Source organism: Cyphomyrmex costatus, unplaced genomic scaffold (genome assembly GCF_001594065.2).
Source record: "Cyphomyrmex costatus isolate MS0001 unplaced genomic scaffold, Ccosl1.0 scaffold685, whole genome shotgun sequence".
In the NCBI taxonomy this organism is placed as follows: domain Eukaryota; kingdom Metazoa; phylum Arthropoda; class Insecta; order Hymenoptera; family Formicidae; genus Cyphomyrmex; species Cyphomyrmex costatus.
This window is the reverse complement of record NW_017280250.1, coordinates 644632-666894: the sequence shown is the minus strand read 5'-3', so window position 1 is coordinate 666894 and position 22263 is coordinate 644632. Positions and strand designations below refer to the sequence as shown.

The 22263-nt window shown below is 32.6% G+C and overlaps 1 protein-coding gene across 4 annotated transcripts in view; it reads left to right on the top strand.

Moving 5' to 3' along the window:
- The window catches only part of LOC108780146 (uncharacterized), a 197551-nt gene that overhangs the window by 169400 nt on the left and 5888 nt on the right, over window positions 1-22263 (top strand). For all 4 annotated transcript variants that reach the window (XM_018547751.1, XM_018547753.1, XM_018547750.1 and 1 more), the window contains 3 exons: window positions 4820-4837; window positions 21243-21400; window positions 21926-22060. In XM_018547751.1, the coding sequence (XP_018403253.1) occupies window positions 4820-4837; window positions 21243-21400; window positions 21926-22060 (311 nt within the window). The remainder of the gene's footprint in view (window positions 1-4819; window positions 4838-21242; window positions 21401-21925; window positions 22061-22263) is intronic.

Below are 22263 nucleotides of genomic sequence, written 5' to 3'. Positions count from 1 at the left end.
TTGTACAAACTGCGCGCCGAAATATTTTCAGTTTTGAAACATAATCTTAAATAGAATTATAGAGTAGTAATATCACACATTAAATTGACAGACAATTTATTAATATCTCTGTTAATAAGGTATCTTAGAAGGATATTAATAATTTGATACTAATAAATTTAAAAACTATAAATAATTTATTTACTATTACTTTACATCACTCTAGTTCTGTTTAAAATTGCATTTTAAGACTGAAAATACTCGCATTTCGGCGCATAGTTTGTACTGTTTATAAAATTGGATATGTGATATAAAATTCGCATATATGGTATTCAAGTATTAATTGTGAGAATAATTTATACCGTCTAGGTTTTCATTTAGTTTGTTTTATTAATAAAGATATGTACATTTACTCGATGTCTTTTAATGTCTGACGTTTTGATTGAAAAGAATTGTTTATAATACATTTATGAAAATTATAAGTAACTGAATTAGCTTTGGGGATAATTAAATGTATTATTCCTATAGTATGGCATTCAAGGATTAAATATAATAACTATTACTATAGACATATAAATTATAAAAGTTGATATGCAGAAAGGGAATTAATACAATTATTTTACATACGATAATTTCATAATTTTATTACGATTTTGTTCTATTCGAAATAAAAAAAATTGACGCAAACACGTGATTTTGATCTTTGTTGCTATTGAGTTTTCCGTCTTTTTTTCTCTCTGACTTTCTCTTTGACTTCCGCCATTGTTCTTCGCGGTCTACGCGGCGTCGCGGCACCTTTCATCGACACCCTTTTGTTCGCTCGCCAATAACGCTACGATAACGAGTCAATCGTATCATGGAGAATCGAAAGGTGTCAGCTCGGGAATTGCATTGTCGGGAATCGAGGAATCGATCGATAGCCATAGGTAAACTGCTTTCCTCCATTTTCTCCTCTTATGATGCACGAATTGTAAACAATTTACCTAATTTCATGTGATTAATTGCAGATGTTAAGAACTCAACGTTCACGGAATACTAAACAGAAAGTTTATGTATTATACAATGATGTACGGTTAGCAAGTTCGGTGCGAGATGGTGTCTATTATAATTCTCTCTCACTACTCAGAATATTTTCAAAAATCTATCTTAAAAGTTGAGTAAACATCTCTTGTTATTTTGTGTGATTTCTATCGCATTACCTTTATGTTACCTCTTTCTGCGGGATTAAAAAAAGATTTAATTTCGGATATTAAATCTCCGGAGATTTCGGGAGGGAGAAAGGGGGAACTAATTTAGAATTAATACTGCAAACAGGAATTCCATTTGAATACTCTATACACAGCATGCAACGTTCGCAAAGGAAAATATTTATTTAAATAAATACGTACATATGAAAATGTATAGGTACCATACAAACATGAGCACGCGTCCGTTTTCTGCGTTTATCATCTCGTGGAAGAATATTCGCAGCTCGCCGCAAATACGCTTTCTGTTGTCAACTGGCGAAATAGCACGAATAGTGTGAATAACGGTGATAATTTTGGTGGGAGAAATTAGTGAATGGGAAAGAGAGAGAAAACAGGGAACGATAGATAGAGGTCGCAAATGGGCTACCATAAAGGCGTGCTAATGGTTTAACGTTTGTTCGCAAAAATACTACATGCTTTATCGGCATGCATTTCCTTTTCTCTTTACTCGACCTTCCCTTTTCAATACGATGCGCGTGGATCACACTTTATAAATAATTTCTATAATAAACGCAATTTGCGGACATGCACCACTGGTAATTGTTACGAAGGCATATCGCATTAATAACTTTAATAATGATAATAACGATAGCAGCCTCCGAGCACAGAACTCGTATAATTGTAGAGCTGTTAATAAATTAATTTCTAAAAATAGTAATGTAACTAAATAATAGTAATAAACAACATAATTTTGAAATATGTTACTTAAAAGAGATACTAGCACGTTAATATCAACTGATGAGAGAAAAGTAACGTTAAAAATTGGAATAAATCATTGGAGTAAAATAATAAAATATAAATGCTACATTCATTCCGTAAAAAAAGCTGTATTTATATTGTAATATACTCTTGAAATTAAATAAAAAACCGTAGATGAAAATTTACAGATTATTTTATCTGGAAAAAGCAAAACAGTGTTGTTTAAAAAACATCATTAAAATAAAATGACATAGCTATTTTGTCCCTGAATGTTATTTCCCATATTTATTAATTGATCACTAATAGTCCAGACTCTCATTAGTTCTATTATATCATCGTGAAATTCAGTTATATTTAAATTAATTCTTCTTGCATTTTCATATTTTGTTTTTATATTACTTACGATTTATTCGTGACTTTTTATTATCTTGTACGCACGTTTGAACACATTCGAACAATTGTCGCTTGCATGTAATATTTGCTAAATTTGTCAAACAGTAAACGATTTGATAAAAATGGAACAGGAGCAAATGTCGGTACGTGATCGACGAAAAGTCGTCAGTCGACAACGAACGAATAACTGAATAAATAAAAAAGAAGGAGTAGAATGTCAAACTATAGGCATTTTAAATAACAAAGGGTCGGTGCCCGACATCCTAATTGCGGCGCCATTTTTTTTTTCGATACATGCGGCCGTTTAGGACGATGTCCTTTTTATTCTGCAGCACGCGTGTTTCGGACGTGCCTCTGCTTTTCGATTTTCATGCGTGATCGATTTTCGACCATTCCGCCAACTATTTTTCCGATGTGACGCGCTGTGATGCGTTGTGAAAACGTTCGACGACAAACGCCGTTCACGCATCGCAATTCACAATCACGACTCCAGTGAAACGATAAAAGTTTATAATTATTCTTAAACGTAATTTTCGATCATTTTACTTTTAATTGCATTATATAGAGAAGTGAATCGATGAACAAAAGTATATGTACGAGGTGGGTTTTCTATACAATTCCTGCGCAAAATAGATAAAAGAATATCATTTGTGTATGAATGCGTGTCAGCACAAGTATTTAGCAGGCATACTAGATATATAGACTATCACATAAAACATAAAAATCAGCGATGAAGAAATATTTGTTAATAATAGTTGATTTGTTCCTATACGCAGACGAGACACTGTAAATACAAGCAGACGTAAAACGCGTTATTAGAATACTTCCGTATTCATTTAGACAAAAAAGTTTACTTTTGTAATTAAGCATTTTTATCATTGACTAATTAATTTTCAGTATTAACATCGATAAATATAAAATAAAGGCGGCAATATAGTGTTTGTTATCTCTAAAGTGTGTTCTTATCTTTTATTTGTTTTTCCTGGGAAGCTTTTTTTGCCGCTTAACATTGCATTATCAAACGGAAGGATTAGCCTGCAATATATTTGGGCGTTTAAAGGCAACGATATAGGTATAGATAAAATTGGTAATACTGCGGATAAAAGAACAAACTATAACAAAATGCGGCGAAAAAAAGTCGTAAATACATATAATGCGACGCGTTTTAAATTATGTACATTTTATATTTTCTCTCTTTCTCTCTCTCCCTTTCTTCTTTTTTTCCGTTCAAATTACCATCTGATGCTTGAATCTAGTAAATTAGTCGCAAAGTTCATCAACACCGATATTTTTGGATTCGAAGGATACACGTATTTAAAAAAGTAACGTATCTATGTATCGTCATACTAACGATACGATGGGAGTAATTAGAAATCTCGCATTAGAACGCAACCATTTTATCAAATGTTTCGTAGCGGGAAGTTTCGTCGTTTCGTCCTTTTTACCACGAGAAATCGCACGTTTAAACTGCAGCTAATGGAGCATTTATTGACCGAAACGCTCCTCGTAGGACGAATTCGATTAAAGTTCGACGCGATTCGATTACCAGGAGATTCGTTTTGCCAGCTCTCTGCTAGCATCGTGTCTGAAAATCTTTGGAACCTCCGTCGGAAAACCTCGAAAAGTCACGTGGATATATTCATGCGATCGTAGAAATGTAATTTATGACGCCTGTGGCGTGTATAAAATCGATTATTGTAAAAACGTTGAAGATTGTACCAGTCTTTTTATAAAACAGTACATTTTCTATAATATACTAGGATCGGGAAATTACAGAAGTATTATCAAAAGACTGATATATATTTTTAATTTTTACTGCAGAAATTTCAATTATTTTTCTACAAGAAATGGCGTTTTGCAAACAGAATCGAAAGAATCGTTATATACACGCATAAGAGGATTTTGGAAATTAGAAAAATTGTTATACAAAGCACAAATTTATTTCTTCCTTTAAATTCTCATTTTATTTCAATGAAAGTGAAGAAAATTTGTATTATATAATATTTTCTTATTCATTTTTATATGTCGCACAATTTAACAGATACACTTAATGAGATATGTTGAATTACGAAATTGAAATTTATATCATGCAAGTTAATGGTAAACGTTATTTAGTTCTCTTTTGGAGAACCCTGTAGTTCAAATTACACGCTCTGGTAATCGTCAATCGATTCGCCATTCGTGCCCAATCACCGCAATATATAGATCGCGAAATAACGTTCGAATATTTTGGTCAACGCGAATTTGTAAATGTTTTTCACGCTTGCATTTCATCTTTTATATTGCGTGATCATTAGTAAACAATATTATATCAATTTAATTGTCACTTGCGCGCGCTCTGATACAAAATCACAAAGTTAAATATTCCATCCTGTGGTGTTTATTGCTTTAAATAAATAATTAGTATTATATTCTGAATGAAAAAGAAACTATGTAATATTAAATAATATATATTTATCGACCATTTGTCTAATATAAATCGCTTTTATTGTGTGTTTCAGGGACTACTACTATGACAGGTGAATGTCTTGAACTTTACTCCAATAAGCAGGTATCATAATATTAATTTACGTTAATGTGATGCCATGACTTAAAAAGATAAACTGCAATTTAAAGCAGAAGTTTAATAAATAGTATAAGCATAAAATCCTTGTCTTTTAGCCCTGGTTTTCAATTTTCTGGTTAACTTGTGATTAAACTTGATAATAATGTAAAAAGTGTATTTTTCCAGCTATGGTTAATCACTCTAATCTAATGCTTTTGTAGTAAGTAATTTTTAAAGTTACTACTATAAAATCATCTAGTTAAGTGAGGTTAAATTTAAATTATATTAATAATAAGTTAATTTAAAAAAAAATGAGAATAAATCTAATTAAAAGAAATTCCTATGTTCCTCTCAAAACGAACTGTAGTGCTTAAATATTTTTCTAAATTTATAATATATCCATATTTGATTGATTCTGTAAACTGTGCTCGAAATCTTAGTCAATCTTGAAACGCCTTTATAGGCAGACGTAGTTATATCATTTATTAAATTGACAAGCAATATACATAATAATTAAAAAAGGAGAATTGATAATTTAACAATTTAAAAATGAGAAATCAAGCCTTAGAGTTTTCAAAACTCATGCATTTTTTCGTATTCCGATACGCAATCTTTTTTCCACCTTCTTTTCAATTTTAATAAAAAGCTTGAGATTTTTCTCATTAGTAGTCATATAGGCGAAACACGTTTACGCTCCTTTGTCTCTGATCTTCTCAACACGTGCTCGGCTAATTCATGCGAGTCGACAATAAGCAGCGTCCGGACGTACGCGTTTCGCGCGAGTTGCATGTCCAAAGCCCGCTACCGTGCGAATGTAAACGCATTCGGACAAAATGAGGGAAGAGAAACAAACGCGGCGCTATGGACCTCGGACAGTAGCACAGTGGTGGCCGTTGCTAAAAAAAAAAAGAAAAAAAAGAAGAGTTTGCCGCGCTCGGCGCGGAATGTGTCCCGTGGTGCATTCATATTTTGCCCTTTTTAATCGCGCGCGCTTCAGACGCGGAACGGGGTGAGCTTTTATTGCAGCTTCCACCGACATGATGCGACACGGCCAGCGCGCTCCGCTCCGCTCCGCTCGGCTCGGCTCGGCGCGAAGCGACGCGTCGAGTCGAGTCGTGTGTTCTCCATGCCGCATGCCGGTCACGGAGATGCCTCTGAATAGTCACAATTAAAACGAAAGCGAAGACGCAACGCGATGCCGCATGTTGACGTTAGCGAAGTTGCGTTTCTCTCTTTCTCTTTAAGTTCTATTTGTTTTTTTTAACCCTCAACGGGGAGAGACCAAGCGAGATGGACGCAATGGTCGTTGATGCACGTGCATCATTTCGCATCGAGAGATGACGCATTTTGCCGAGTCGTTCTTTTATTATTGCTCATTTAGTTGCACTATGTCGAGGAAGAAAAAGAAAAAGAAAGCCGAGCCAGTTTATTGTAATTTTCAAGAGAAATATTCAGAATATGAAGCACAGGACTGTAATAATAGAAGCGGATTGGCGCGCGGATGAGAAGAGAATTCATAATTTGAAATCTCGAATCTATCACGAGGATTCGCGAGTGACGCACCGCACGCATGGGACAATTCGATTAACACGTGGCTACAGAGCAGCTATAATGCCCATACCTAGTGGATATTGGGTTAATTAGAGAAGCCTGTCCCTGGAGATTCATCATCACAGACAACATCACACACAATGAATTATTAGAATCAAGATTCGCGCGACTAGCTGTTGTCTGATCTGTGACTTTTTTTTTATGATCGAATTGTTATCAGTTTTCAACTCAACGAATTTTCACATCGCGAGCTTGCAGCATTTCATGGATATCAAAAATATTATAATTATTAAATACATTCCTTTGAATGTACAATTTTTTTTTTACTTTTTATAAAATTAATATTTTCTAACATTTTTTTAATTTGTAACATTTTATGTGTCATATTTTGCACAGTTGCTTATAACTTTTACAAAATAAATGCAATATAGCGAAAAGTATGCAATATAGCAAAAGATATATATTTTTTATTTTTATAATGTTATGAAAAAGAGATTTTAACTTCAACAATATTTTATTTTTAACTAACATAATATATACATTAAATTTGTTATGAAATTTATGCCAAGCTAAATATAATCACGTACATTATTATATTTTTAATAAGTTTCATTGTTTCTATATAATATAACCAATATCTTGGTAATTTTATATATTAAATTATATCTTTCATTATATCTTATTAAAATATATTATACATTTTTATCAATTATTTAAAAATTATCCACGATATCATGTACGAAAAATATATGTATGAAACGAGAAGCAATTATTAACATCTTATAACGTGTGTCTTCTGTTCTTGCATAATATATCGTTCATTACAAGTAATTATTATTACCAAAGGCGTGCCACCGTAGATTGGCTCGTAATTTGAACAAATGCAAAGTGTCATTCGATCGAATGTGCACAAAAAGCTGCCGCTGGGCTAAATTAATAATTACTATTTATGGTTATATGAGCGTAATGAATAATTATGGATTATCGACTGAGAATAACAATTTGCGACTCATTGCGCACAAATGAGGTTAATTTCATTGCGGTGGAATGTATCTGCATTTATTTATTCTCCTATATTTCTGCAGTAAGCAAGAACGCATCTTTTATTAAAACAAGGTATTTATTACGTACAACTTCTAACTTTAAGATTATCTATTAATTATATTGAAATATGTTCTATTTTAAATACATTTTTAATTTTAATCTTTTATTATCTTATTATTTTCTATCTTATCAGAATATTATCTAAATATATTTTCGGCAATTTTCCTAAGAAACATGGCTTATCTTATATGTACGTTCGTTTTATCGTACAACCGCCGTAAATTGTCAATTTTATTTTTGACTTTACCAGTGGCGTTCCGTTATTGCAACATAAAATTTGCAGGAGCATAGTATGAAGTTTGTATGGTACGAAAGGCGGTCAATAAGGAAGAAGGGGAAGATGTCAGTCCTAAATCCGGAGACAGCAATGGAGAACGAGAAGTACCGAAGCTTATGTCTCCCCGATTATTGGTAGTGCAGTGTCTTGATTAATGCTACATATAATTTAAACATCAGATAGAGTTATATTGATTTTCTAATTACAAGATTACAACTGAAAGTTTTAATAATTAATACAATGAGCTCTCTTTATATCAATATGTTCGCTTACAATATATAATTTCGTTCCGCATAATAATATAATATACATTTATACACTAATAATGCACATGAGAAACGTTTTTCAATAATTAGCAGCTTTAATGTACTGAAGGTAAGGACAAATTTGTGATACAATATTACAATATGCAAATTATAATGCCGTATCAAGTAGCACCATTAATGATAACGATACTGGAGCAGCTACTACCGAGATGTATTGTATAATATCGCCACTATTAATAAGTAATAGCCGGCATTATTAATCATACGTAATTATGATAAAATAGAGGGTACCATGTAATTGTCTTTATTAACAAACAACAATAGACAATACGTTGTGACAATATTAGTGTATACGTTAATCATATATACGTCGATATAATACACGTATCTAATACATGACTAAAACAATTAGAGTCAGTTATTATGAAATTACTTAAGTATTTGATAATAATTTATATATATGCCTAAAACATAAATGTAGGAATATTCTAAATGAGTATGGAATGCAATTACCTTTTTTCTGCAGCTGTTCATTTTTGTCTAATAAAAAATTACATCTTTTTATATTGTATATATATATATATATATATGATAGATGAGATATGGAAGGATTACGAGAAGTGAAAACGATTTAAGTCGTATTTCGCAAGGTATGATCTATCCGTGGAAAAAGAGGGCGGGTTAAGGTGTTGCGATTCTCGTTTGTCGTCCTCCCAAATTAGAGGATAGCCATGTAACGCGACGCCAAGTAGTCTGAAACTGGCTGTTAAACCAATGCAAATTAGCGGAAGACTCGCGTACCTCGGAGTTTGTCCCTTCTAATTACGCGCGGGAACCAGCGAGAAAGGCTTAACTGGGTTTGCCGGGAATTAGTTGTCACCCGGTAGATGCGAACTACGCGAAGAACAAGAACGCCGTTATACCTGCGCGGTTTTGCACCGAGCAATAATTGCACATACAACTGTAACTCATGATCGATTTTGGCGATAAGATGCAGACACGGTTATTTATGCTTTACAATGGTCCTGTTAAACTGATTACCGAGAAGCGCATACGCGTAATTTATTGTTTCATCGCTAAATTTCCAACGATTCCTTTTTATGATGTGTCACGTTCTGTATATACATACTGTATGTATTGTTCGTAACTTTGATAATGAAAATATACATAGTTGAGAAAAATTTATGTTAAATTTAACACATTTTACGTGCCCTAAATGGTCTACTCGTGTTAATTTAAGGTAAGATGAATGTGTTGAGAAGTAACATAAATATTATGTGAAAAAATTAGCACAAAAATGTAACATTGGCACAATTTGTGAGTAATTGTGGAAACATATTTCTTCAGTAAGGTTATCAATATTTACAACACGTTAATTACAATATTTTATTGATTCATCTTAGAATTTATATTTTAACATACATTATTTTTAAACAATTTGTCCATATAGTCCATTATAAATTGTATTATTTTAATTCTAAGAAATGTTGAATATCATAATATAAAATATTCAAATAACACAATCACATTAATTATGTTAATTTAATATTCGGATATTTTAACAAAAATTTTAATAAAAACAGGTTTTAACATAAATAAAAAATAGTTTTTATTGTATACATTTATAATATATGCATATTGCATATACATGTACAGATATACTAGAATAGGTCGACTAGTTTCGTGTATAGATTTTTGTAACTTTAATGAAAACTATTATAAATGATCATTCTAAGTATACCTTTATATATATATGTATAAATTTATATATATATATAAATAATATCCATAATTTACAATATTCATAACTATTATTTCGATTTCCAGTTGCAATAAAAATTGCAAAAATTGGTTCTTAAATTTTAAATGTATAGGATTAATTTTGAATATTCTTCTCGAGACATGAAGATTCTTTTTGTAAAAAATTAGCAAACATGTTATTTTTATATAAGTATTAATTGGAAATATTTTATTATTAGGTACATTCTTCGCGGAAAATATGCATTGAACTATTACAAATCAAAATTAGTTTTTTTGAAATTATAAAGTTTGTTGAATTATTTTTTATAATAAAAACATAATGATTTTGAAATTGATATCGAGCTTATTTATGTACAATACAACACAATAATGAATGCTCTACGTCTTTTGTTTTCACATTGTTCTGGATTTCACTGATTTAAAAAAGATTATATTGTATCTGAAATATACATAAAAAACGATTGTCTCAAAATTGTCTATATTGCGAATTATAAAATATTTATATTTACACTGTTAAATTCATAATAATGTCACATAATTGACAAATGATTTTGAGTTATTTTTTATTATTTCTATAAATCGTCATTGTTTTTAACCAATACATTATTAATTTAAGTAAAACAAAATAGAGTTAAGTAATTCGACTCAGGGAAATGGATCAAATTTGACTCAAATTTAGTTTATTATTCTTCTTTAGTATGAGTGTACGTTAATATGGGTGTGGTTTACTTGAAACTAACCACAGAAATGGATTAATTTGCATTTCGACATATAAATGTTAAAAATTTTATTTAATTCAGGTGATGGAGTATTTCTCCATTGATCTTCAACAGTATGTGATGTACAATAGATATTATATTTTTCTTTTGATTTGGGAATTATATAAGTTTTGCAGGTTAGTCTCACATTGATCTTTTACTGCGTAAGTGATCTATATACAGTCAGCGTGTGGTGTGTTCAAAGCTCATAAAACTTACTATTTACTACTAAAAATGCGTCATTGGAACAGATTAATTATTTATTTGCACATTTCATATGTTATTATTTTTTTTTCAACAGAATAGTTATTATAGTTTATTGTAAGAAAGAAAAATAAATAAAGAAGTTCAAATGTAAAGGAATGAAATTGAGAAGGAAAAGATAAGAAAGAAAATTAAAATTTGAAAAATATATAATTAAATAAAAAAGTTTAAGAAGAAATAAATATAAAAGCTAGAAAATGAAAAAGATAGAGAAATAAAATAATATACATATGTATAGAGAAAAGTTAAATAAGTTTGAGACAAACGTTGGGATTACTTTTTTATTTTTTAAAAACAAATAACTTTAAAATTACTCAACATTATTAAATATTACATTATGTTCGAGTTATTAAAATTGCAATCTCTCTGTGCTGACAGTTTTTCACGGTACGAAATAAGCACATCGTATAGCGAGAGCATCAATCAGTATCGTGGGAAAGAGGCAGCTCTAAAATTCAATTTGATTTTACATGCCCTTTTTAAGAATAGACACAACGACGTATCATGCCTTTATTATATGGATTACAAATAGTAAACAAAATACGTAAATAAGGCAACGGCGAACTTGATGTATTTTTTGATAATTGACAAATGCGACGCTCGTAATAATGTGCTAATTTTTGCTTTGCTTCTAAATTTATTATCGAGGTACGACAGAATCCCTTTATAAGTACTGTTTATAAATACTTGCTGCATCGGTTAATTCTTCTTTTTACGAGCACTTATTTATTCTACTGTTATGTAGATATCTCGACAAACCATGTTATGTTCTATTTAATTTGGCACTTGATCGGGATGCCCGATACTGTACATTGAGCGAGGAAGATTAATTAGGGACGAATGTCTCTCAAGACACCTTCGCGACTTCGAGGGCTTAATCGCGTGCTATCGATATGTCCCTTGACCCTCGACGTCGGGACGTCGGCATCGCGTCGGCCTAAACGCTCGATCCACATCGATATACATTAAGTGCATAGATCGTGCATCGCTTAATGCACGTCCTATCCGCGTCAAATTAAACGTTATTGCCACGTGAAATTAATTCTATGCTATACGAAAATGAGAGTATCACCATTACAAAATAACCACAGACTCGTGCTTATAATCATGGTTTTTATATGGACAATTTTACAATAAATATTAACGCAAAAATTTCACAATTAAATTTAAAGCAAATAAAAAGTTAAACTGAAGAGTAAAAAATAATTTTCAATATATGTGTGTGTAAAGAAAAATATTTTTAAAAAATTTAAATATATTCTCTTTATAAAAATAAATTTAAAGTAACAAGAAAATAATTTCATTTTCACATTATCCTTTTTTTTCCGAACTTTTTACTTATTTCTTCTAATACACTTGTTTAATATTATTATTCGATTTATTTGCCGATATCGAAAACATTTAAAATCGCCGAATACGAATAAATACTAGGTTGGTCAGCCGTGTTTTTTCGCGAGCGAGTCAATTATCAACTTTGAAATTGACGCTGCGACCAATCAAGTTACAGTGGTGAAGTTACACGGCATCATCCCTTTGAAAAATGTAAAATGCATTCGACATTCGACTCTGCAAAAGCTAAAAACTAGCGATGCGCTTCTATATTTAACTTGTTTTCGCAAGCCGTTCCGATTTATGCAAATATATTATCCGCAGCTATAGATACGCAATGAATTTCGCATGTGCGATGCGCTTTGATCTTTATCCGCACCGAAGTAATTTTCAATATATTATTAAATAGTAATAGTAAATTTTTGCAATTAATACATCACAAAACAACCTCAACGTATATATTTTTAAAGATATACATATTTATCTACACGTTTTTTAACAATATATACAGCCTTGGCCAAAAATATCAGGTACGTTATTAATCATTATTTAAAGTTTTTGCTCAAAAATTAATTTATAACATTTGCTATAAATTATTCTTTGTTTTAATTACCTTTTAAACTTACATATATATAATGCCGGTAACCAATAGGTAACAATATAGGTAAAAACATTCCGGATAAATGAAAAACATATATGTGTCTAATATTTCTCTCTGGCTAAGGCTATACTTATATTTCATAAAGAGACATCGCTTTTTTAATTAAAAAATAATGTCATAAAAAAACATGATTTTTGAGTTATGAATAACTCAGGTAAATCTAATTATCAATTTAATCGTATCAAAAAATTTATCAAAAATAACTAATTAATTCTCTTAAAGATTGTCAAAATATCACAACTCAAAAAGAATGATTTTTGTGAGTGTTGTGAAATGAAAATGGCAAAAATAATATTTGATTTATTAAGAATATATTCTCTTTGCCGATATTATTTGATTAGTCAATAATTTTCTGTCAAATTGAAAAACTGTTTCTTTCCTTTTCTGGGAACTTAATTTTTTGAGTTGTTGTCACTTCTGAAATAGGAAAACGATATGTCATAATTAAGAGAAAAACGATTATAAACTTTTTGCACCTGTCGAAGTGCTTTCTAATGGACGTCTTGGGAAAAGTTTATTCTAACTTAAATTATTTTTTGAAAAACTTTTATTTTTTTATACCGAGATATCCTGCGTATTATTGCGATGATTTTATCGTTATACCTATATTGCGAATTCTTAATTATTTTAAATTCAACGCTTTATCACCTGCGAAATAGCACTTCAAGTATTAATGGCCACCAAGATAATTTACGATCGATGTTTTTAATCGTTTCTAGAAACCGCAGCTGAATTTAAACGCTAAAAGTTTTCCTCGTGAAAGTAAACGGCCGCCTCATGCTTCCTAAACTTTTCCTTTATCATTTTGTCCGCTTTTATGCGATCAATCGCAAATATAGCGTTCTCGTTATGTTTGCAAACATCCCATAATAAATTAAAGCTTAGAAAATTTTACAATATTACGTGAAAAATATTCAGTATTTTCATGTTGCTTATTTATGCACATCAATGAAAGACTATTGAATATTTTATATATTATATTTTATGTATGTATAAATGCAGATACATGAATACAAATAGTAATCACGGTAAAATACATTTGGAAACAATTTCTTTATATTTATTTTATATTAAATTAAAAATATTTTTTTATTAAAATATTTTCTATATATTAAAATCACAAAAGTACTTAATCTTGTGCATTAAATACAAGTGGAATTCTACAAAAAGATGTATTAATATGTAAAATTTACATGTAAAACCTATTGTATTTACATTAACAACTTTGAAGCCTTACATACAAAACCTATTTGTCTTTTGGGACAAATAGATTCTTCGTGTAAGGTTTTGTGTTTTAAGGTTTTATATGTAAATACAGAAGGTTTTCTATGTAAATGTTACAGGAATACAAATTGCAATTGAATATTAAGATTTTGGAAGCTTTCAAAGTTTGTCTTACACATTTATCAATTTAATTAATTTAATTAATTTTCTTGCAGATTTGACATTTAATATTTCTATTATGCAATTATGTCGTACGCATCACGCGTATATAATCGGTAATTTAGTGAAAATTTCAACGTCAAAATCCGCGTTCGCTTCGGTCATCGCGCGACAATGCAACAACAATTTCAATGATGATTTATTAATATTGGCGCGGAAAAGGGCGACAAACACGACCGCGAAAAGCTATAATTGGCAGGTGGCAATCGTGGAAAACGCGATCCACCTTCATTATTTTGACGTCTCGCGTAATTGGCGGCGCGTCAAACGCACAAAACGCTTTTCACTTCTTCGCGCTTAGACTGCAATTTAATCGAAACATCGTACCGAATTAATGGCACCCGGGCAAAAAGAGGAATAGAGTGGGAAGGGTGGGAGAGGCGGAGGGGTCAATGCCGGTGCGCCATTGTTGGTCAGTGCGCATAATTTGGCTTTCATGAAAAATCCGAAATATTCTATCGCGATTTAAGCGAAATTAATTGCGGCATTAATATTCGCACGATGAAATGCGGTGGGCGGTGAAAGAAGTGGATGTAATGTAAAATCGATCGTGATAACATCGCTTCTGTACATACAAAAACATATCGGAATTACACGTGTATGTATTCTCTTAAATCACCTTCATCTTTACTAATTTATATTAATAATGTGTTATTTATATGTACCGTTTCTTTGAGATCTCATCCTCAAAAATTTAATATATTTTCTTCAATTTCATTTGATTCTTTTAGAATTTTTACACCAAAATCTTATTCACAAAAAGACGTTTAGATATGTTTTCGACATGTGACGTGAAATACTCTAAGAAAGTATTCAATTATTTAAGGCACAAATTTTACCTTGTTGTGAAGAGTTAAGTGGTAATAAAAAGTGAACGACCGAAGGAAAATGCAAGGATGTAAAAATAAGAAGAAATCAAAGTTGAAATACTTGTAATGAAACGTAAAGACATAATTTTATAATAACGAGTTAACTTCGATTTGTATTCCGAAGTATAAAAATTTCAAGCACATAAAAAAAAGAAATTTAAATTAAATATCAATCAATTTTTATCGCTACATTTGATTGCCACACTTACTTTTAGAACGTTTTGTACTTACAATTAGTAACTTCGTTCGCTCCCTTCTAATCAAATTAAAAATTCTTCGTCTCGAAATATATACAGGTTGTTAACAAGTGTTACGAGGTTCCTAACATTACGCGATAACGTTTAGAATGTACAAATTTAATCGACATACAGTTTGCAAGTATGCTAATTGATCAAGTTTACATTTGCAGTTTACAATGCAATTATCAATTTAACCGGTTTTTATTAATAGAGGAGAGATAGCTTACAGAAGAAGAAACGGAGAAGTGACGAGTGGGGAATCTGTAAGATGCGAATCACGAGAAAATTTTAAGCAAAAAGAAAAAGAGGAGCAAAGACGAAAAGGTAGAAGAACGACGTCGCCGCCACTGCGTGATTTGTGGAAAACAAATAATTGTCAGAGCTGCCAATCACAGTGCTCGTTGGCCGACGTCCGTCCGAGGGTTAGCCCGTGATGAAAATCCGCCGATTTATTGGCCGACCTTCTTTAGGCTCGTCTTCGAACGTCACCATCGCCGTCGTTTGTCCTGTCGGAATTCTTCGTTTTGTTCGGATTTTTCCAGCTGAGTTTAAATTTAGATTGGAAAATGTTCATTCTCTCTTTTAAATTAAATTTAGCGGTAAATGTGAAAATTAAAATAGATCACCATGAGAATCACACTATTTCACGTATTCTGTCTTAATAAAATCATTAATTCTTCAAACACATTTTAATCCATCGAAAGCTAGCTAGAATATCGTTCAAATGTAGTCGCAAAATGCAACGGTTTACAAATAATGAACGAGATAATACTTGATGATTTTACAACGCTTTTGTCATGACGTCGTTATCATTCCGCTGCTATTACATTTATTTATCGCTTCGCTACGTATTTGTTGCAACGCAGCTGCCATTAGTCGCCGTCATCCGTAAAAGGTCGCACGCGCGTAAAAAAATGTCAGAATGAAGTGGAAGAGTGGATAGCGGGCGGGTAGGAGGAGAGTGGGATTGGAGGGTTACGAATGGCCTCGTTATGGTATAGAATTATGACGTCGGTTATGAGAGACGCAATAATTGCGGGAAAACGCCGACCTGGCCACCGACAGAAATATTATTTATGACTGCGAGGGGATGAGCGGAAATCGTGATACTTGCGATAGTAAAATATGGCCGGCTGGTTTTGTCCGCGTTGAGCGTACATTGTGACGATGTCTTGACGCATTCTGATAAAAAATGCATGATTTATTGATGTTAGATCGGGCAAAAATGAGGAATAAGAAATAATGCAGCTGACGATGCTGCTGTTGCTCGCGATATGTCATCAACTTGTTATACGTCACACGTGGAATCGTTATTACATACAACGATCTCTTGGATTTGCAAATTGTCAGCATCCTGACCTTTTGTTCTTTCGATCTACTCAATTTACGCTAATTTACCGGACTCCATTGGTGTAATAATCGTTTTAACGATCATTTACATTTTCAGCGGATGTACATGTATAAAATATTTGTGACCGCGAGCGTGACACGCGTCATCTAATTCAATTTACATTGTGTACATTATTTATATTTAATTTATATGGCCACAGCGTACAATCTGCTCGAGTGAGAGAAGGGGCTCGGCGCCTTTTGTAGTAACACGGTAAGCCTATTAGCCCGCTCGTCCGTCTGTACATCCGTGGCGCGTGTGACAGCTTGCCGCGCCGAATGAATTTTAATGAAATCCAGTGTGTTAGAGCGAGCGCGAGCCGGCCCCCGGCCACTACCCCCGGCTGAATTTATCCGACAAATTCTCCCTCCGCGTTGTCTAATCTGAATACATGCATATCCGAGAGCCGCCGCCGTATAAAGTGGAGACGCGACGACGTGGACGACCGGCGTCGGCGTCGTTTTTCGGCGGGCACGTCGTCCCCGGTCCGAGATTGAGCGCGCTCGATTAAACAGTATGGAATCTAAAATAACATGGAATATTATATACAGAGAGATTGGATATTTTACGTACTGCTCCGAAATTTTTGCGATTTTTTCAAATTCACGGAATCTGCTCTACGGTTCGAGCTGAGGTAAATTAAATCATGGCATATTATTCTCCATCGTGGTAAGAGATTTGAGACAACAGAAATTACTCATGTATGTAAGAACGATCTAACATGTTCGATATTAACCTACTTATGTCTATTACGGCAATTAGAAGCCTCAAAATGGACAGATGTATGGTGTCGTAACGTTAATATAACTGGACTTTTACGAGTACATACGCGACCTAGATACGTTGATAATCGATTAGACATTTATCCGATTTGGAAGACTGTAAGAAAATCATTTAAGGCTTCAAACATTTTCTACGCGAAAAGAGGCGAATTAAAATTAAAAAGGTAATTAACTTTATAATTGTATATCATGTGCAGCACAGAGTATTAAAAACTCTTTTTTAATTTCTAACTTTGTACAAATCTCTCTCATTTGATCTTCGAATGTTCATTCAAATACGTTCGTAATATCTGAAAATAATTTAGAGAAGTTTGTCTACAAAGACTTGTCGACTGATCACTGAGAAGGAAACAGCTGACTTGGCTGATAATTGGATGGTACTTGGAAATGTTAAAACTGTTGAAACACACTAGAGAACAACATCGAACAACGTCGAAGATGATGCCTTATAGGTCTTTTGTTACTTTTTCCGATCATCCCTTTTCGCCTGTCGCGACCCTTTGCTATTATTCGCGACTTCCAGGAAGAGAGCAAAACTCGTCTTAAAAGAACTTTTAACAACGGCAAGAAGGCACGAATTCACGCGCACCCCTATACCTCCTTTACTAGTTTAATCCTTAAATAACACCTTCGTTTTTCTTCGCAAGACCATGAAAATGGTCTGATGCGTTCATCGACTGTTGTATCCTTCAAGAAAAAGGATGGAACAAATCTTATAAAATATAACAAAGTCTATTCCGTTAAAATATGAAAGATGTATACGAATCAAAAGTTATAAAAACTTTGAGTCAAGTGTATAAAATAATGCAGCGTAAAGTAAAAATTATAAAATATTATAGTAGCACGCCATAAAAGCATCATTCAATTTCTGATGACATTTTTAATTTTTGAGATCTTTACCGGAAAATCAAACGTTGAAATTTTCTAGCGAATATAGGAATCGGCAATGCCCGACAGTAACGACGTGAGCATTGGCATATGTCAGTAACATGATATTTTTATTGTCAGGATTCAGACTTTGTTTCCATGGGAGGCGTTGAAATCGGCTACGAAACCGATACAATAATAACAAGAGAGAACTAGATATCGATTACTTTTCTGTGCATTGTTGTGACATGATTGAATTGTTTTACATACATAGTAGCATGTATATTTGGTTTCAACAAATACGTCACAGTGAAGTTATTTTCGATTCTTATGTACTTAATGTCGAGACACTGCTGCGTCGTCTAATGTATTGTAAACAAACAAGAAAATCAATAATAAAAATATCTTCCAAAGGAAAATGTGTACACATTTTATTTATTTATTTATTTACGATCTGCGGGCTTTCGTGTAAGCTTTCGTTTACATCGAACAGTTGCAATATTTTTTAATACAAAACGACAGATTTTGTACTTTATGGATCGTGTTTTAATACAAGTATTTAAAAGACGAAATATTTCACAAGCACATTGTGTAATCGTATGACATGTGTTACGCGAGATCGAGTGAGCGATGAGTCTCATATCGACAATTTTATATTTAGCGGTTAAATATACCTACATCAAGCCGTGATTGATGGTGATTTAAAACGAGCAGAAAATAAAGTATAACGCAAAGAAAATAAAAAAAAGTAAACATAATCTGAGGATAAACTGATGCAGTAAAGATTTTAATCCCCGCATACTCGCCGGAGATAAAGAAATTAAATCTCCCTAAATTTCTGCTCCATAAAAGTGTAATTTATTCACAATTTGTTTTTGAAAATGATGGTGTGGTGTCATTTTTTCATTTTTTTTGAAGGGAGAGAGGAAATTTTTTATAAAATGGTTAAGAGAAATAATTATATTTTCGGTTAAATTTTATTTAATAATAAATAGTAATATGCAAATTTTTCTAAAAATATATTTTTTCAGTTTTATAAATTTATCAGACTTCAAAAACGCAACCACAAATTAAAGCTGAAATATTAATATCTTAAATTAGATTGATCATCAATTTTAATAATAATGTTAATAAGCATCTCAAAATTTTGTAAATAATTTATTGCGAAAAATATTACTCTCCGGTATAATAATATTCTTCGTAATAAATTATTTACAAATTTTTAAGAAACTCATTAGCATCATTAGAATTGATGATTAATCTATTTTAAGATATTAATGTTTCAGTTTCAAATTGCGATTCCGTTTTAAGTTCAACAAACCGAATCAGAATGGTTTAAAATTTAAAAAAAATCATTGTAACACTTGCGCTTAACAGAATCAGACGAATACGTAAAAATGCTTCTGTTTTCATACATTTTATTACACAATTTTATAAGTAGTAAAGAGAGGTGCAAAGGCAATTTACAAATTTGCATCTCCAGTATTGGCATCTCCAGTATGGCAAGCAGCAATTCTGACATCGTAAAGTTATATGCGTGCATTCTGCATTATTCCCGTACAATGAAATTTCGTGCAAAATCCATCCGCTATGATGTTCTCGATATTTTGCATGTCGTAATATCATAAAGAATAACATATGCCCTCGTTATCATTTACCTATTGCTGCTAATGGACTATGAGCGTACAGTTCTATTATTGTAATAGAATAATTATCATCGCACGTGGTCGTTGGAAGATTGTTCACGAGGGAACGATTTACAAAACTTTTCCAAAAACGGTTTCCAGTTACAGCGTAATTAGCTCATTTTTATTATGCGTGAAATAATCGATTTTTCCTCCGTTATAATACGATGTGCATTTTATCTCACAAAGTGATACCGCCGAAAGAAAAATCTCGAGGTAATTCGATCTTAATTCGCAGGAACCGTATTACCGGATACATCCTGAATTATTCAAATCTAATTTATTTTACCGCGTGCTTCTACCTTCGAAGTTTTAAAGCAACAATCGCTTTAGCTTCCTTAAAGCTGACGCTTCCAATTTTAGCAGAATTCTTGATAACAAAGTTAATTGAAATATTGTAGAAAAGTAATATACATCTATCATGATTCTCATTGGTTAAATAATACAATTATTCTAAAGAGATAATATAATTATTTTAAAGTTGAATATATGTTAACGTTTCTGTCGATTGTTTACAAAAGACTACACTTGTTCACACTTTTCCCATTTAAATGAAATGTTTAAGGGGTGAAACAGAAAGGAAAGCGCGAAACATTATAAGAGGAATTAAAGTTTTTTCTTCAAAATAAAATAACGAAATAAAAATGACATGCAACACCGTTGCGGCGTGTTACATACTGCGACAAAGGGAAGTCTTTTAAAGAAGTTCTCGTAGCGAGATCTCGCGATTCTGTAAAATGCATTTAATGCTGTACATTTATTCCACCGTGTACCCAAATGTATTCAAGGAAATGCTCTCGTTTGCGGAACGGCTTATACGGTTGTTCATTTGCGAAGTTGTCGATGTGGAGCATCACAGACTCTTATTTAATTGTACAACATCAAAGAGAAGAATAATAATAGACATATAATATTAGAATGCAAAGTATAAAGAGCAAGTAACAACAGGCTAAAAGACAATCAATGTCGTAAAAACAGAGAAAGAGAAAGAAAGAGGGAAAGAGACGACGATGATGACACAAAATGTGTAAGCGTGTATATGTGTGTATACGCAATTGTGGATGTAGATGCGCGTAGAAATCTGACGTAAAGCACGTACTAATGTATTTTGCAAAACATCCTTCTGTTTGCAGTTATTACGCGTCGACCGCGTTTCCGCCGCGCTTAGCACCGCCGTTGAAGCGGCCGCGTCTGATGCCACCGACACGAGCACAACATCCGAAGCTACAGAAACAACAATCGACAGTAAACACCGGCACGATACCCGACTTGAATCAACTTAAAGTGTACAGTAAGTACCGCATTCGAGACAGTACGTTTTCGTTATGTACTTCGATGTTAGCTTTGTGATGTACTTCACCTTCTCTCCTTCTTTACCTTAAAGTCGAATATTTGGAACTAACAAAGCGAAATGGTGAATTTATTTCAACATGTCTATTAATATCTTAATAGAAGGGCTATGTGAGTCTAACGCGATTAAAGATGCATTGCTTTAAATAAAACAGTCTTCATTTAAAATTCATAATTATTATATAATATAAAGACGATATATTATAAGAAATGTACGTATAGCGTACTTCACTTTAAGCCACATTTTCAGTATAAATTACAGATTAGGAGCAGTATCTCAACGTATCTATTTCCGTTACAAAATCGTAGCACTACTAGTAATGTTTGTAGTTAAATTAACGTTATTATTATTATATTATTATGCAATGATTATTCTCTAAGTTTATAAGTTAGCTCCTTGTAACACGCGGAGTCCCAAAGCCTTGTCGAGCAATGAAGGCTGGGTTTAATTGAAGGTATGTCGTAGGCAATCCAGATATACTGATCTGCGGCAACTGCAGGGAGATGTTCACGGAACTCGGGGAGCTGTTGGAGCACAAGCGGAACTACTGCAAGCTGCGGTTCACATGTAAATGTCACACCTTCAACGGAGCCGCCCCAAGTATGTACTCGAAATAAACTTCGAGGCGCCTCCTTCCGGTACGTAAACGCGCTCCGAATCCCACCGGAAGATCCAGAATTAATAATTGCTCATCGCCCATAATTTTAATCGGCGGTTATTCTCGTCGATCATAATTAACAGTTGGACAACTTTTTGCGATGTCATCGTGTTGTTTAATCAGAACTTATATCCCTATTTAAATT